The sequence below is a fragment of the Centroberyx gerrardi genome, chromosome 21 (assembly GCF_048128805.1).
Source record: "Centroberyx gerrardi isolate f3 chromosome 21, fCenGer3.hap1.cur.20231027, whole genome shotgun sequence".
Classification (NCBI taxonomy): Eukaryota; Metazoa; Chordata; class Actinopteri; order Beryciformes; family Berycidae; genus Centroberyx; species Centroberyx gerrardi.
Window position 1 is genome coordinate 281,421 of NC_136017.1, and position 17,014 is coordinate 298,434.

Here is a 17,014-nt window from a genome sequence, read left to right on the forward strand (position 1 = left end):
TGTTCTTCATCATCATCATCTTCATAGCAGTGTGTATGGTGTGTGTTCAGTCTGTTTATACACACTATCAACAGGATGGAGGGGCGGAGTCACATGGAGCTCAGTTCTGATTGGTGGACAGGTCCATTTGCCTCTTCCAGGGAACTTTTTTTATTGTCTCTTGTTGCCAGGCAACCGTAGCTTCCTGGAGCAGTCTGATGACGTGGTCATGTGACCTCCCAACGACCAATAGGAAACAGTTTGTCGATATGACGTCAGCGTGTGATTGGTTGCTTGGAGCAGTAAACTGGAGGCCGACCAGACGACGTCTGATTGGACGAAGAGGAGTGTGGAGGAGGCGGGGGGGGGGGGGGGGGGAGGAAGAGGAAGAGGAGGAGGGGGAGCAAGAGGAAGAGGAGGAGTGTTTTGGTTGAATGTTGGAGCACCAGGAAGGAGGGAGGAGACTAACAGTACCTGCTGCTGGGAGAGAAGTGTGTGTGTGTCTGTGTGTGTGTGTGTGTGTGTGTGTGTGTGTGTGTGTTTGTTATGTCTGATCAGCAATGGACTTGTTCAGTGTGTGTGTGTGTGTGTGAGTGTGTGTGTGTGTGTGTGTCTGTGTCAGTGTGTGTGCGTGTGTGTGTGTGTGTGTGCGTGTGTGTGTCTCAGTGTTTGTGTGTGTTTGTGTCAGTGTGTCAGTGTGTGTCAGTGTGTGTGTGTGTCTCAGAGTGTGTGTGTCAGTGTGTGTGTGTGTGTGTCAGTGTGTGTGTGTGTGTGTGTGTGTGTGTCAGTGTGTGTGTGTGTGTGTGTGTGTCAGTGTGTGTGTGTGTGTGTCAGTGTGTGTGTGTGTGTGTGTGTGTGTGTGTGTCAGTGTGTGTGTGTGCGTGTCAGTGTGTGTGTGTGTGTGTGTGTCAGTGTGTGTGTGTGTGTGTGTGTGTGTCAGTGTGTGTGTGTGTGTGTGTGTCAGTGTGTGTGTGTGTGTGTCAGTGTGTGTGTGTGTGTGTGTGTGTGTGTGTGTCAGTGTGTGTGTGTGCGTGTCAGTGTGTGTGTGTGTGTGTGTGTCAGTGTGTGTGTGTGTGTGTGTGTGTCAGTGTGTGTGTGTGTGTGTCAGTGTGTGTGTGTGTGTGTGTGTGTGTGTGTGTGTCAGTGTGTGTGCAGGGCGCAGCGGGACACCCAGCCCTCGGCGGCGGGCGAGTCGCTGTTGGCCGGTCTGAACACCAGACTCTGACCCTGCTGGTTGGAGGCCAGAACCTGAACCTTCTCCCCCCGGAACACCGAGATCTCGTCCTCCCTGACCGCCACGAAGTCCTGCACCACCAAGACCAGCTCCTGGGGGGGGGGGGGGGGGGGAGAGAGGGTTAAGGCCCATTCACACTTAGAGCGACAACTATAAAGATAACTATAAACTATAACGATACGCTGTTGCTCAAGCGTTCACACTACAACGATATCGGCGCCGAATATTCAGAGAAAAAATGGAGCATGATGACTTTACCGACGTGCTTTTATTTTACTCGTTCGCTAAAGTAAAGAACGACACAGCCGAAGGATTTGGGTTCATGCATTGCTGCAAAAGAGAGAGAGATGGCAGATAATAATGCTCTTTTATGGAGCTTTCATGACATTATTGTGCTTTGTTTATATGAGAGCTAACGGTACTAATGGTCACCAAGTGAAGCTGTTCATTTCTTTACCAGTAGGAGACTCTGCACACCATCTACTGTGGATCAGAGAGTAAAGTCTCCTGTAGCCCATGTTGAGAGAAACACCTGAACGTCACCGTGGCTGAACGCTTTCAACAGGATGCTGGAGACACATGTTGTTCCCTCCCGGTCATATTGAAAACAGGATAATAGCGCATTTGCGGTCAGGTTGGCCAAGAGATTATGCTATTTTCTTAGCATCATGCTACCAAAAGTTAGCGATTTAACTAGCTTCCAGGTCAGTAAACAGCCTTACCGCTAATCCCAAGAGCTGTTCCCATCCCGACCGGTTCGTCACGTTTCTGTTCAACATTTTTAGAGGCGATGGTCTTTGTTCCTCTGGACTTCTGTCATCAGTTCCTCAGCAGCTCCATCACTGCAGTGAACTACTGAACTCTCCACCCCTTCTTTGTAGAACTTTAGTTTGATTGGTTGAAAATGTTTTATCGTTGTCTCTACCGCCAGAAAAATCACTCTGAGATGGAACCAAGAATATAGTTATAGTTGTCGATTTAAATATTTTTATAGTTATAGTTATCTTTATAGTTATCGTTCTAGATGTGAATGGGCCTTTAGTCTGCAGAACAGAACCAGCAACCTGCAGTGTTGGAGCCACAGAACTTTAATGTCTAGAGCGGTTCTTCCACTGTTTGTCTTGGTAATTTGTTTAGTTCAGCATAAAATGGTGATTATGGTGAAGTGTTAGTTGCTATGGTGACAACAGTCTGGACATTAAGGTGTAAAGTCTGTCACACTGTGAGAACTGAGCAGATGAGTCTGTTAGCAAACTGTCAGAACTCAACTGAAAGCTAACGTTAGCGACGAGGCTAACGTAGCTTCATCACAGACTGTACTCTCTCTAGCTCTTCTAGTCAACATTAGCATGTTAGCATCAAACAGGTTCCTTTAACTTAATATAGCTCCTTAAATGCTATAAACGTAGCTTAGCCTTCCTTTAGTGGAGAGAAAAGTTAGCGTCCGCTAACTTCAAACAGCTAACAGACATCAGCTGAAACAGATGAACAGCTCCACCTGGTGGAGGCAGAGTGACACAGCAGGTGGCAGAGCTCCACCTGGTGGAGGCAGAGTGACACAGCAGGTGACAGAGCTCCACCTGGTGGAGGCAGAGTGACACAGCAGGTGACATCCTCTCAGCTCAGTGACTTTGAGTCGCTTTATACAGAAGCTAGTCCAACGGGTCACAGCAAGATGGCCACCGCTCCGACAGTGCAGGAATGATTTGAATGGGAATGACCGTTCTATCATTCTAGTTGTGTGGTTAGTGCCTCGCTCAGAGGGAAGACAATGTTCAGCATTCAGAACGATAAAGTTGGTTCAAACCTGGTCGTCCTGCTCGTTGTCAGGGGGGGGCTGGGGGGCGTGGCCGTTGGGGGTGGGCGGGGCCGACGGCGGTCGCCCGGACGACAGTGGGCGTGTCACAGAGACTCCGCCCTCCTTCCTCTGGTACTCTATAGGAGACTGGAGAGCTGCACACACACACACACGCACGCACGTTAGATTCAGACTGAACTAAACCAGATTAAATCCCGATGTAAACGTGTAGGAAGTGATGCGTTTTACATTTCCAGTTTCTTTGGAATAAATAGAAGAAGAACTGGGTAGTTACCCTCCCATCCCCCTCCCAAGACAGGAAGCCCCCCCTCCCCCCCCTCACCAGACAGGAAGTTGTTCTGGGCGTCCAGCAGGGCGGCGATGGTCTCCACCCAGGTCAGCTTGATGCTGGTGGTTGAAGCCTGCAGGGTGAAGCGCTCTGCCGAGCCGCGGGACCAGAGGACGAACTTACAGGGATCAGAGTCCACACTGTCCTGCATGGACAGGTAGCTCACCTGCACACACACACACACACACACACACACACACAGACAGTACATACATGTAGGTCAGACACTGTTTCACATTCAAATATACAAACATACCAGTCTAACCAGCATAATAACCAGTATAACCAGTATAACCAGTATAACTGGTGTAACCGGTGTAACCGGTGTAACCGGTATAACCGATGTAACCGGTAAAACCGGTATAACCGATATAACCGGTATAACCAGTATAACCGGTATAACCGGTGTAACCAGTGTAACCAGTATAACCAGTGTAACCAGTGTAACCGGTGTAACCAGTATAACCAGTATAACCAGTGTAACCAGTGTAACCGGTGTAACCAGTGTAACCAGTGTAACCAGTGTAACCAGCCTACCTTGATGCTGTTCTTGAACTGGTATCCGGGGTTGGAGGATCCTTTGCGCAGCAGTTCGCTGAAGATGACGATCTGTTCGAACAGGAAGACTCTCCGCTCTTTACTGCGAGACAAAACTCCTCCGTCCTGCTCCCACACACAGAAGGTCTCCTGCTGCAGGAGCTTCCCCTGAGACGTCAGCTTCCCCTGAGAGACAGACAGGCAGACAGACAGGCGGAGAGACAGACAGGCAGAGAGACAGACAGGCTGTTAGACAGGTAGACAGACAAAACTCCTCCGTCCTGCTCCCACACACAGAAGGTCTCCTGCTGCAGGAGCTTCCCCTGAGAGACAGACAGGCAGACAGACAGACAGACAGACAGGTGGAGAGACAGACAGGTGGACTCATACAGGCACTAACACTGACTCAACAGTCCTTACACTGATGTACACTACATGTCCAAAAGTATGCGGACTCTCCTCCTCGTTAGTGGACTGGTCTATTTCAGCCTCATCCACTGCTGACAGGAATATAAGCCGAGCTCAGAGCCGTGAAACCTCCAGACAGTGAGCCGAAGTTCTCGTGTTTCAGTGCGGCTCCGTCAGAGGACGCCTCCTTTCAGCAAGTCAGCTGCTCAGATCTCTGTAACGCCTGAACTCCACAGCACGCGTTACGTTTGCGTATCCAAACTTGTACGGTCCAGCTGCAGCTCGGCAGTTTGAGCTGCCGCACCAGGTCAGTTCTGGTTCTGCATGGTCTTGCACGTATCTACATTTTACCTCTGGGTAAGTGAACACAGTTATCTAGTTTTGCTTATTGTTCCATAAACAACTGAAGTTGTACCGTGAGGAACATTAATGTACCATACAGGAGTACTTATGTCACTTTTTCTTCAGAGTGTAGGCGTAGGATTCTCAGCGGCTTCATAGATAACCTCATCTCAACATTTATTTAAGTGACATTAGTTCCTGTTTCCTCTATTCTGTTTACTGACATGGTGATTAATGACTACAGTAAGCAAAATCTTGGCATGTATGTACATTTATATGGCTAAAATATGGAACAAAAATAGAAGTCATGCGTATCTCCAGAGTTGCGGCTCCGATCCGTCAGCAGATCCGTCGACGTGCAGCAGTGAAGTAAACGGCTGCGTGTCTGATCCGACCCTTCAGACACAAACAAACGGACCAGAAACCGGCGTAGCTGAGCTGTAAGATCTGTTACTGTGAAGAGGAAACGTCCAGCAGTCAGGCTGAAGCTCACCGAACGGACCGCCGAGCGCCGAAGAGCGGAGAGACAACAAACCGTCTGTCCAACACAAAGCAACGCAGCGCAACGCAACGCAACGCAACGCAACGCAACGCAACGCAACGCAGCGCAACGCAACGCAACGCAGCGCAACGCAACGCAGCGCAACGCAACGCAGCGCAACGCAACGCAGCGCAACGCAACGCAACGCAACGCAGCGCAGCGCAGCGCAGCGCAACGCAACGCAGCGCAACGCAACGCAACGCAGCGCAACGCAACGCAGCGCAACGCAACGCAGCGCAACGCAACGCAGCGCAACGCAACGCAACGCAACGCAACGCAACGCAGCGCAGCGCAGCGCAACGCAGCGCAACGCAACGCAGCGCAACGCAACGCAACGCAGCGCAGCGCAGCGCAGCGCAGCGCAGCGCAGCGCAGCGCAGCGCAACGCAACGCAACGCAACGCAACGCAACGCAACGCAACGCAACGCAGCGCAGCGCAGCGCAGCGCAGCGCAACGCAACGCAACGCAACGCAACGCTGTTCTTCATGGTTCAGCCTCTTAGTTCCAGTGAAGGAAATCTGAACTCTACAGCAGACAGTCACAGTCTAGACCAGGATCAAGAGCTGCGGGACTGGAGAACCGGCCGGACGCAGGACGGATGAAGAAGCAGAAGTTTACTTGCCAGTTGAGGAAACATCAGACGGAGACTTGACCGACGAGAACGAATGGAAAGCCCCAGGATTCACCGCTCTGCGCCGCATCATCCGAGCGGCGCAGAGCGGTCAGGTGAACAGCTGTGTTCACTAACCAGCTGAGGGTGAAGTGTTCCACATGATGGACATGTTCATCTACTGAGTTTACTGATTACAGCTTCAGTCAGGGGATCAGTAATGGATTACATTAGGAAAGTAACTTCTCCCCACACATACACACACACACATACATACACACACACACACACACGCACACAAACACACACACACACAGCTCGTACCTCATATCCCTGCAGGCGGCCCAGGTTCATCATGTCGTTGCAGCGCTTTGGAACCAATGACATCAACTCTACCGCTTTCTGGAGACACACACACACACATACACACACATACACACACACACACACACACACACACACACCAAACCACACACAAACAAACACACAGACCTGTTAAATATTACAGAAATGTGTTGCGTGGTCTGCAGGGTGGTGATTCACCATCCCACTTAAATCATTCATCATCATCCTCATCCTCATCATCATCATCATCATCATCACCATGACAACAGCAGCTCTGTGTTTACACCAGACAGACTGAGCCTGCTGCACCATTAGAAGTTATTAGTTACTATTTTAATTCTAGATTAAAAATATAAAAATATTTCTTTCAGAGTCACACTGAAGTCAGTTTGGTTTTCCTTTAATTTACCATTTATCACCATCTGTTTCACTGCTGTATTACTCATTCTAATGCTAAAACTACTTATAATCTATTTTACTGGGATATTAAAACTCTTTATTCTACATTAGAAACTTTTATTCTTCATAATAACATATTACACTACATTAGTCAATAAATAGGGGGAGGGGCTTAATTAATAAGGGGTGGAGTCAAGGCAGAGAAGGGGGGGGGGGGGAGGGGGGGGGGGGGTCACCTCAATCTCCTCACAGTCCAGTCCGGCTTTAGACGTGTACTTCAGAAAGTCCTGAGAGACAGACAGGCAGACAGACAGTTTTTAGGAGAAAATGTGAATGAATGGGTAAAAAGCTCACACACACACACACACACACACACACACACACACACACACACCTTGAGCAGCAGCTGGTACTTGGTGATTCTCTGGATCGGTTTGATCAGATAATCACTGATCGACATCCTGCAACTGATCTCATGTTGGATCTCCTGGAGAGAGAGACAGGCGGGAGAGAGAGACAGGCAGGAGAGAGAGACAGGCAGGAGAGAGAGACAGGAGAGCGACAGGAGAGAGAGACAGGCAGGAGAGAGAGACAGGCAGGAGAGAGAGACAGGCGGCAGAGAGAGACAGGCAGGAGAGAGAGACAGGCGGGAGAGAGAGACAGGCGGCAGAGAGAGACAGGCAGGAGAGAGAGACAGGCGGGAGAGAGAGACAGGCGGCAGAGAGAGACAGGCAGGAGAGAGAGACAGGCAGGAGAGAGAGACAGGCAGGAGAGAGAGACAGGCGGGAGAGAGAGACAGGGCAGGAGAGAGAGACAGGCGGGAGAGACAGGAGAGAGAGACAGGCAGGAGAGAGAGACAGGCAGGAGAGAGAGACAGGCGGGAGAGACAGGAGAGAGAGACAGGCAGGAGAGAGAGACAGGCGGGAGAGAGAGACAGGCAGGAGAGAGAGACAGGCGGGAGAGACAGGAGAGAGAGACAGGCAGGAGAGAGAGACAGGCGGGAGAGACAGGAGAGAGAGACAGGCAGGAGAGAGAGACAGGCGGGAGAGAGAGACAGGCGGGAGAGAGAGACAGGCGGGAGAGAGAGACAGGCGGGAGAGAGAGACAGGCAGGAGAGAGAGACAGGCGGGAGAGAGAGACAGGCAGGAGAGAGAGACAGGCGGGAGAGAGAGACAGGCAGGAGAGAGAGACAGGCGGGAGAGAGAGACAGGCGGGAGAGAGAGACAGGCGGGAGAGAGAGACAGGAGAGAGATAGGAGAGAGAGACAGGCAGGAGAGAGAGACAGGCGGGAGAGAGAGACAGGCAGGAGAGAGAGACAGGCGGGAGAGAGAGACAGGCAGGAGAGAGAGACAGGCGGGAGAGAGAGACAGGCAGGAGAGAGAGACAGGCGGGAGAGACAGGAGAGAGAGACAGGCAGGAGAGAGAGACAGGCAGGAGAGAGAGACAGGCGGGAGAGACAGGAGAGAGAGACAGGCAGGAGAGAGAGACAGGCGGGAGAGAGAGACAGGCAGGAGAGAGAGACAGGCGGGAGAGACAGGAGAGAGAGACAGGCAGGAGAGAGAGACAGGCGGGGAGAGACAGGAGAGAGAGACAGGCAGGAGAGAGAGACAGGCGGGAGAGAGAGACAGGCAGGAGAGAGAGACAGGCAGGAGAGAGAGACAGGAGAGACGGGACAGAGAGAGTTAGTTGAAGTTTATTGGCAGTGTGTGTGAGATCATGAACTGACTCCGCCCCCCTGAACAGGAAGTGATGTAACAGGAAGTGCCTCTCACCTCGAAGAATGTCTCGTACTCGATGACGATGAACTCTGACCTCGGCTTGTTCTGACAGTAACCACGTACATGTGCAGACGACGCTCCTGCAACACACACACACACACACACACACACACACACACACACACACACATACATACACACACACCCGTCAATCAGTGACTGATTGATTGATTGATTGATTGATTGATCAATACTGTCGTGGTTTTCTCAGTGTGCAGCTGGTCCTGAAGTTGTTACCATGGTGACAGGAAGCCAACCAGCTAGTTGTGCATTAGTGTATATTTACGGTAGTACTTTAGCAGTGTACTGTAGTACTGTAGCGGTGTATAGCAGTGTACTGTAGTACTGTAGCAGTGTACTGTAGTACTGAACCAGTGTATAGTAATGTACTGTAGTTCTGTAGCAGTGTACTGTAGTACTGAACCAGTGTATAGTAATGTACTGTAGTTCTGTAGCAGTGTACTGTAGTATTGTAGCAGTGTATAGCAGTGTACTGTAGTACTGTAGTACTGTAGCAGTGTATGGCAGTGTACTGTAGTACTGTAGCAGTGTCCTGTAGTACTGTAGCAGTGTATAGCAGTGTACTGTAGTACTGTAGCAGTGTCCTGTAGTACTGTAGCAGTGTATAGCAGTGTACTGTAGTACTATAGCAGTGTACTGTAGCACTGTATAGCAGTGTCCTGTAGTACAGTAAGAGTGTACTGTAGTACTGTAGCAGTGTATGGCAGTGTACTGTAGTACTGTAGCAGTGTCCTGCAGTACTGTAGCAGTGTATGGCAGTGTACTGTAGTACTGTAGCAGTGTATAGCAGTGTACTGTATCAGTGTATAGCAGTGTACTGCAGTACTGTAACAGTTTGCTGCAGTACTGTAGCAGTGTATAGCAGTGTACTGTAGTACTGTAGCAGTGTATAGCAGTGTACTGTAGTACTGTAGCAGTGTATAGCAGTGTACTGTAGTACTGTAGCAGTGTATAGCAGTGTACTGTAGTACTGTAGCAGTGTATAGCAGTGTACTACAGTGCTGTAGCAGTGTATAGCAGTGTACTACAGTGCTGTAGCAGTGTATAGCAGTGTACTACAGTGCTGTAGCAGTGTATAGCAGTGTACTACAGTGCTGTAGCAGTGTATAGCAGTGTACTACAGTGCTCTAGCAGTGTATAGCAGTGTACTACAGTACTGTAGCAGTGTATAGCAGTAGTACTGCAGTAGTACTCACATGTTTGATGAACAGGTCGGCCAGCAGGTCGTGGTCCTGAAGACAACGCTCCAACTCCACCAGGAAGAAACTACAAGACAACACTCAGTCAGACTCTGTGTGTGTGTGTGTGTGTGTGTGTGTGTGTGTGTGTGTGTGTGTGTGTGTGTTGTGTGTGCACTGACTCGCGGTGCCAGTCGTAGATCTGCTGGATGTTGCCGAAGACGATCTTGTCTTTTCCTCTCATCTCTTCTGGAGTTCCTCTGACCTCCAGCCTGGACATGAAGCCCTGAGAGAGAGAGAGAGAGAGAGAGAGAGAGACAGAGAGAGAGAGAGAGAGAGAGAGAGAGAGAGAGAGACAGAGAGACAGAGAGACAGAGAGAGAGAGAGAGAGAGAGAGAGACAGAGAGAGAGAGAGAGACAGAGAGACAGAGAGAGAGAGAGAGAGAGAAAGAGAGAGAGAGAGAGACAGAGAGAGAGAGAGAGAGAGAAAGAGAGAGACAAAGAGAGAGAGAGAGAGACAGAGAGAGAGAGAGAGAGAGAGAGAGAGAGAGAAAGAGACTGTCAATCATCTGTGTATTCCTGCACTATCTGCACTGTGCAGATCTCTGTACATAGACATACTGTACATACAAACAGAACAGATACCTTTAAATACATTTGTAAAAAAATAAAAAAAATAAAAAAAATTGTTGCAGTGTTTACACAGTTCTCACTTATTTGTATTTATATTTTTTAACTGCAATGTCCACATTTTTCTATTTTTATTTTAAATTATCTTTACTTATCTGTATATATATATATTTTTTTTAACAGCAAAATCACAATTTTTCTGTTCTACTCTTATTTATATATATTTGATTGCAATGTTGCAATGTTACACAGCTCTGTTTACACATTTCTTTATTCTAGTAGATCTTTAATTGTACGTACATTTTTTGTTTTTATTTTACACTTGCTTTGGCAATGTAAACGTATGTTTCCCATGACAATAAAGCCCCTTTGAATTGAATTGAATTGAATAGAAAGTTGAGAGAGAGTTTAGATCAGGTCCACATCCACAGATTTACAGAACTGAATCAGAAATCTGACAGATTTACAGTTGAATTAGAAGTCGTAGCTTGCCTGTAGTCTGACAGACTGAACGGCTGCAGATTTGATCTCAGTCTTGTTGAAATTATTTTCCAAGTCAGTTGAAACTGAATATTTAAGAACTGAATTTCAAACAGTAATTCAGAAGAATCTGTCTCACCTCTACGATCACACCCAGGTCCTTAACATAGTCCTTCTCTGACTGGACCATCTCATTAACCACGAACCTGCACACACACACACACACACACACACACACACACACACCAAAGTTCACATTTGTTTTTTTACACTAACAATTTGAAAATTGGTGTGTGTGTGTGTGTGTGTGTGTCTTACATGCGTCCTCTCATCGCCTTGTTTCTCTGTTCGGTGTCCGACTCATTAGAGCCTTGATCAGAATCTATAGACTGAGAGAGAGAGAGAGAGAGAGGGAGGAAGAGAGAGAGAGAGAGAGGGAGAGAGAGAAAAGGCGGGGTTAAATCACTCCCTCCCTCCTTTCCTCCCTTGTTTCCTCCCTCCTCCCTCCTTTCCTCCCTCGTTACCTCAGGGTTGTTGGGGTCTTTGATGATCTCCATGGGCGGGGGGAGGGGGGTGTGGCTCTCCTCCTCTGGCTCCTCCTCCCCTCCACTCTGCCCCGCCTCCTCCTTCCTCCCCTTCTACATACAGAAGAAGAAAGAAAGAAAGAAAGAAAGAAAGAAAGAGTGTGATTACTGAAAGGTTAACATTAACCAGCTCTTTACTAGTTTATCTTGTCATGTCATGTCATGTCAATTTCAGACTGGATCTGACAATAAAGTATTATCATCATCATGATTTGATTATAATTTTCATATTTTCTTTCTTATACGGAAAGAAAATATGGCGGAACATTGGAGAATTGTCTGTTAGTTAAAAAATTGAATCTCAACCAACTGAGATGACTGAACTGATCATTTCATCACTGATCCATCTGATTGATTTAGTGTTTAGATAATGTCAGCTTGTTAGCTAGCTAACCATAGTATCTGGTCAGCTAGCATCACTGTCTTGTTGTTAACACATCTGATTAGCACACTAGCTAACGTATCTAGTAGCAGTTAGCGTTAGCATGTTCACATTAACATCAGTGTGTTTGCCGGCTAGTTAGCTAGCTAACATACGGCGACCAGACGTGCCGGTTTGTCCGGGATTGTCCCGGTTTCAAGATGGGTGTCCCGAGTCCCGACAAATATCTGTAAAACACTAAAATGTCCCGGTTTTCAACATTCACTACCAAATTGTCCCGGTTTTCACCACAATTAAAATAATAATAATAGTATTATACTTGTTTTCAGCGCTTACATAGACGTTTATCATGTTCTGTCCCGCTCATTATTACCTAACCCAATCAAAAAACATGAACAATGCACCACGTGTCTGAATTCAACACTGATTTGTCTGTATGTGTGTCAATCAATCAATGTGTCGTTGTCAAGGCTGTTGCTAGCCTATGACGCTTGTGGCTCTGTCTGACAGAATCTGTCAGTACGCTAACGGTTAGCTGTCATGCCGACGAGAAAGTCGCTCTTTTCTAAAGACCTCCAGAAGGCTTAAGTTACTCTTTTCTTCGTGAAGTAGCCGGCAACGAAAATGCTGCGTTCTGCACACACTGCAAGAGTACATTTTCGGTCGCGCACGGTGGAAATGCCGACATAAAAGATCATATTAAGACGGCCAAACATAAGCGGTGGCTACAAGCTAGTAGTAGCACCGTTGCGACCTACTTCAGCGGGGCAAACGCCGGTGACAGTGATCTGAAACTGGCAGCTCAGGAGGGACCTTTGCAACCATCTGGTGAAACAACCAGAGCTGAAAGGTATCTGACAATCAATAAATATGTTATATTACACCAGTGCAATCCTTGTGTTTTGTGTTTACTAGTGTTATTATACAGTTTTCAAATAAACTATGTTTTGGTGGATTTTTGGAGATCATTTTTCATTTGCTGAGGCGCTGTCCATGGTGTTGAAAGGTGCAGTCACTAGGTGTGCTAAGCGCTGAAATAATTGTCCCCCATCCTGATGAAAACACCTATGGTGCATAAGCGCATACATGTGCGCATGCATGAACGTGCGGTACACTTAAGGGTCCCGGTTTGGGGGTTTGAAAATGTGGTCACCCTAAGCTAACAGTTTGTTCAGGTTAACTGAGCTGACTCTTCTCAAGCTACAACTCAGAGTGTTTTGGAGTAGAGACTAGGGCTAAAGACAAGACAGTTTACTGTGTCACAGTAACCTACATTTGGAAACAAATCCACCTTCAACTCAACTCAACTTTATTGTCCCACTAAAAGAAATTGGGTTTGCAGCCATGGTAGACCGAGTGGTCCACAACATCAATCAAACAAAACGACACGACACGACACGACACGACACGACACGACACGACACGACACGACACGACACAACATCGTGTCAGAGGGGCTCCTCACATGTACCTTTGTACAATAAAGATCAAGACAATAGATTAAGCCGGTGTAAAAGGAATCTCCATATAATCATAGTCCATATAGTTCAGTGGTTATCTGGAGTTCAGCAGACCAGCGGCTACAGAAACAAAAGATGCCTTGATTCTCTTCGTCCGTCCACCCGGCGGCCCGATGGCAACGACACAAGCTCCCCATGTAGAGGACGATCAGAACAGTCCAGAATGACTCTGGTCTTCCCAAGAACCCGTGTATGGTAAATGTCAGCGAGCTCGGCCTGACTCACTCCAATAACTTTACTTGCCACTCTGACAAGGCTATTAAGTCTCTTCCTGTTCCACAAGTTGAGGTTGCCATACCATGCTGCCATGCAGAAAGGTAGGACAGACTCAATAAAAAAGTGTCATCATAGTATTGCAAACATTAAAATAATTAATTTTCCTTAAAAAGAAAAGACGCTGTTGTACTTTTTTTTTAAAATTCCATCCGCATTGGGTTCAAAACAGCTTTCTGTCAATAATAGTGCTGAGATATTTTCGACCAGTTCAATATCAGAGCCTTTAATGACCGTCGAAGTGGGGCTGGCTGATGACTTTCTAAGGTCAACAATCATATCTTTGGTTTTTGTAACATTTAGGTGAAGGAAAGACTGATCACACCGTGACACAAAGTCATCCACCACAGGTCCATGGTCTTGGTCCTGCCCCTGAAGAAGGCTAACAATAACAGAGTCGTCAGCATATTGACTGATGAGCCTGTTTTCATGAGTACTCAGACATTTGTTAGTGTACATAATGTAGAGAAGGGGAGACAACATGAATGTGTGTGTGAATGGGTGAATGTAGACATTATTGTAAAGCGCTTTGAGTGGTCGGTAGACTAGAAAAGCGCTATATAAATGCAGTCCATTTACCATTTACAACCTTGAGGAGAGCCAGTGGAAGAGCACAGCCAATTAGAATAAGCACCATTGACCCTGACACATTGCGATCTATTAAAAAGTCTACTATCCAGCCAATAATGTTAAAATCCAATAAAGCCAATAAAGTTTATAAAGAGACATAAGTTTCTCTGCAAGTAGATGCGGCTGAATAGTGTTAAAGGCAGAGGAAAAATCAATGAATAACAGTCTGGCATGGGCATTAGGGGTCTCAAGATGCTTAAACAAAGGTTAAGAAAGGTCAGGGTGGCATCCTCTGCCCTCTGTAGGCGGCCCAGGCTGTCCCCAAGCTGCTGTAAGATCACACTCTTAATTAACTTCCCAAAGGATTTCATGACCAGTGAAGTGAGAGCAACAGGCCTGAAATCATTTAACACTTTTGGAGTACTGATCTTAGCTACTGGGACTATTACAGAGTGTTTCCAGATCTTAGGAAACCTTAGCTTAGGAGACTGTATGAAAATAAAATGAAATATACTACACAGCTGTTCTGCACACACCTTTAACACCTGGCCACCGATGTTATCAGAGCCTGGGCTCCTCCTGACACTAACCTGCTGAAAGAGCCTCTTAACACTCTGAGCATCAATGTCCACAGACCTGTCCTGGTCCTTTCCTTTATAGTATTAACTTCTGAAGTGAAATCAATATTATCAAATCTTAGGTAAAAAGCATTTAACTCATCAGCAAGGTGTGCATCTGAATTAAAACCAAAAGACTGACACCCCTGGGGTTCATATCCTGAGACCCTGTCACCGTTTTCATCCCCTGCCAGGCAGCCCTTAGATTATTACCACCAAGTTCTGCCTCAGTCTTTCTCTTGTACCTAAACTCGTCCTTTTTAATTTCAGACCTCACTTCTTTCTTAATTTCCCTCACTGTATTAACTGTATTACCTTCCCTGAAGGCGATCTTCTTATTGTGCAAAAGGTCCTTTAAGCCTTTGGAGATCCATGGCTTGTTATTTGGAAATATTTTAATTTCCTTGGTGGGAATTACACAGTCAGTGCAAAAAGACAGTCACAAACCACCTCAGTGAGTTCATCAATACCGTCAGTAGCCTCTTGAAAAAAACGGACCAGTCTGTACAATCAAAGCGCGCCTGTAAGGCAAGAGAGCTGTCCTCAGTCCAAACCTGAACTTTTCTTTTTAGCACCTTTTACCTCCTGAGCACAGGTTCCTACGTGGGAAGAAGGTGCAGCGTGTTATGATCTGAGAATCCAAGCGATGGTCCTGCAACAGATTTAAAAGCTGCCTTAATAGAGCCATAGCAGAGGTCAAGAGTTTTGTTTCGTCGTGTATGACAGGTGACATACTGATAGAAGCTGCTGAACGACTTCTTTAAAATACAGTGTACACTTGTTTGTTTGGGCATAGTTGTGACACCAAACTTCGTTGATAAGAATGGCCAAAAACACTGGATAAAGCTCCATACCGCACAATCTTGTAAAATAGACAGACACTTAGGACACCGATTAAAACAATTTAACAGTTAAAAACAGTTAAAGAAACGTTAAAAATTAAAGACACCAGGACACACAGACACCAGGGCAGCGCTCACACCTTCCTAACCCTAACCAACCCTAAAGCTACGTCCTTATCACACTATTCACTTTTACTGAGAACGTTACTGAATGGATCTACAGCCACACCACAACAAGCTGACTCAGCTGCTCTCTGCTTCTAGCTGCTTGCTACAGATTTACACTTTATTAACTAACACACAGTTCTACACATTTACACTTTATTAACTAACACACAGTTCTACAGATTTACACTTTATTAACTAACACACAGTTCTACATGTTCCTCCATCATGAGACTCAGCTGCTGGGAGCAGATTGATGATTGAGCATTTATATAATGTTCTGGATACAGATGAGTTTCACGTTTACAAACAGTGGAGGATGCGCGTGCAGCTCAGGGGCAGAAAAGCCACTGTGGCTATCGCTATAGCAACTTGGCTGTAATTTTCACGCTGATAACAACAGACAGACAACAGTGGCGTACCTGGCTAGTTTGTCAGACTCTGATCACACAGATTATTTAGAACAACTTGTTTTAAGTATTGGTGAATGACTGCCGGACCCTTATTCAATTCCAGTGATGAATGGCTTGTAGACATACCATGGCCATACTATGGCCAAACATACTGTATATATGTATCTGATTGAAAAGCCTAGCGTATACAGAAGAGCCTCCGAGCAACAGACCTCTCCGTGCTGTAATGACGTGTCATGTGGGCATGTGCAGCAGATCAGACGGTACAGCTCTGCTGAGTTCTGTGTTCAGAGCAGATCTGACCCAGAGTCAGTGTGAAGCAGAGCCCTGAGATGCCCGGCTGTACGACTGACATCCTGACAACAAACTGTACATGTACGGCCGGTAAGTGTCAACCAGGAGGTTTATATGAAGCTAGCTAACTGAGTTAGCTGGATCGCCGCTCCATCAGCACCCAGCTGCAGGGCGGAGAAGCCCCGGCCGGGCCGGGCGGGTTAGGGATGGGGGGCTTCTCCGGGGCTGCAGCTGGACCCTACGCTGATTTCGGGAGTTGTTTTTTATTCTTTCCAATCTAGGGTGCAACTGCTACTAGCAACTGCGAGGCATGATGTTAGAATATACAGCCACTTACTAAACTAAAATCTTTGCTATTGCTTCTGGGAACTCAGATTACTGACTAACTAATGTGAACTGAGGCTGCCGGTGGCCTTTCTGCCCCTGAGATGCGCGCACACTTTATGTGACGATGCTCGGAAACTCATCTATACGTGGTACCATGTATTCTGTGTGTGTGTGTGTGTGTGTGTGTGTGTGTACCGTCTGTGTGTTGGTAGTGAGGGGCGTGGTCAGTTCAGGCCGGTTGTCCCGCCTCCTGGTTCGGACTGGAGGTTTCTTCTGTCCATCAGCTTTACCTTGACTCAGCCTCCGAACCGGACTGGTCAACCAGCGCTGCAGAGACAAGGAGTACTACTGATACTACTACTACTGATACTACTACTGATACTACTGATACTACTGA

General features: G+C 47.1%; 1 protein-coding gene across 1 annotated transcript in view; it reads right to left on the reverse strand.

Annotated features, from left to right (window-relative positions):
- Positions 1 to 715: 715 nt before the first annotated feature.
- LOC139930536 (kalirin-like) overlaps positions 716 to 17,014 on the reverse strand; it is a 71,645-nt gene continuing 55,346 nt past the window's right edge. Inside the window, 15 exon segments of the mRNA XM_078291220.1 lie at positions 716 to 1,305; positions 3,021 to 3,166; positions 3,355 to 3,526; positions 3,898 to 4,083; positions 6,124 to 6,201; positions 6,780 to 6,830; positions 6,938 to 7,030; positions 8,316 to 8,377; positions 8,380 to 8,401; positions 9,539 to 9,608; positions 9,703 to 9,806; positions 10,770 to 10,836; positions 10,949 to 11,019; positions 11,155 to 11,268; positions 16,813 to 16,944. Coding sequence (XP_078147346.1) covers positions 1,120 to 1,305; positions 3,021 to 3,166; positions 3,355 to 3,526; positions 3,898 to 4,083; positions 6,124 to 6,201; positions 6,780 to 6,830; positions 6,938 to 7,030; positions 8,316 to 8,377; positions 8,380 to 8,401; positions 9,539 to 9,608; positions 9,703 to 9,806; positions 10,770 to 10,836; positions 10,949 to 11,019; positions 11,155 to 11,268; positions 16,813 to 16,944 — 1,554 coding nt within the window. The 3' untranslated portion in view covers positions 716 to 1,119.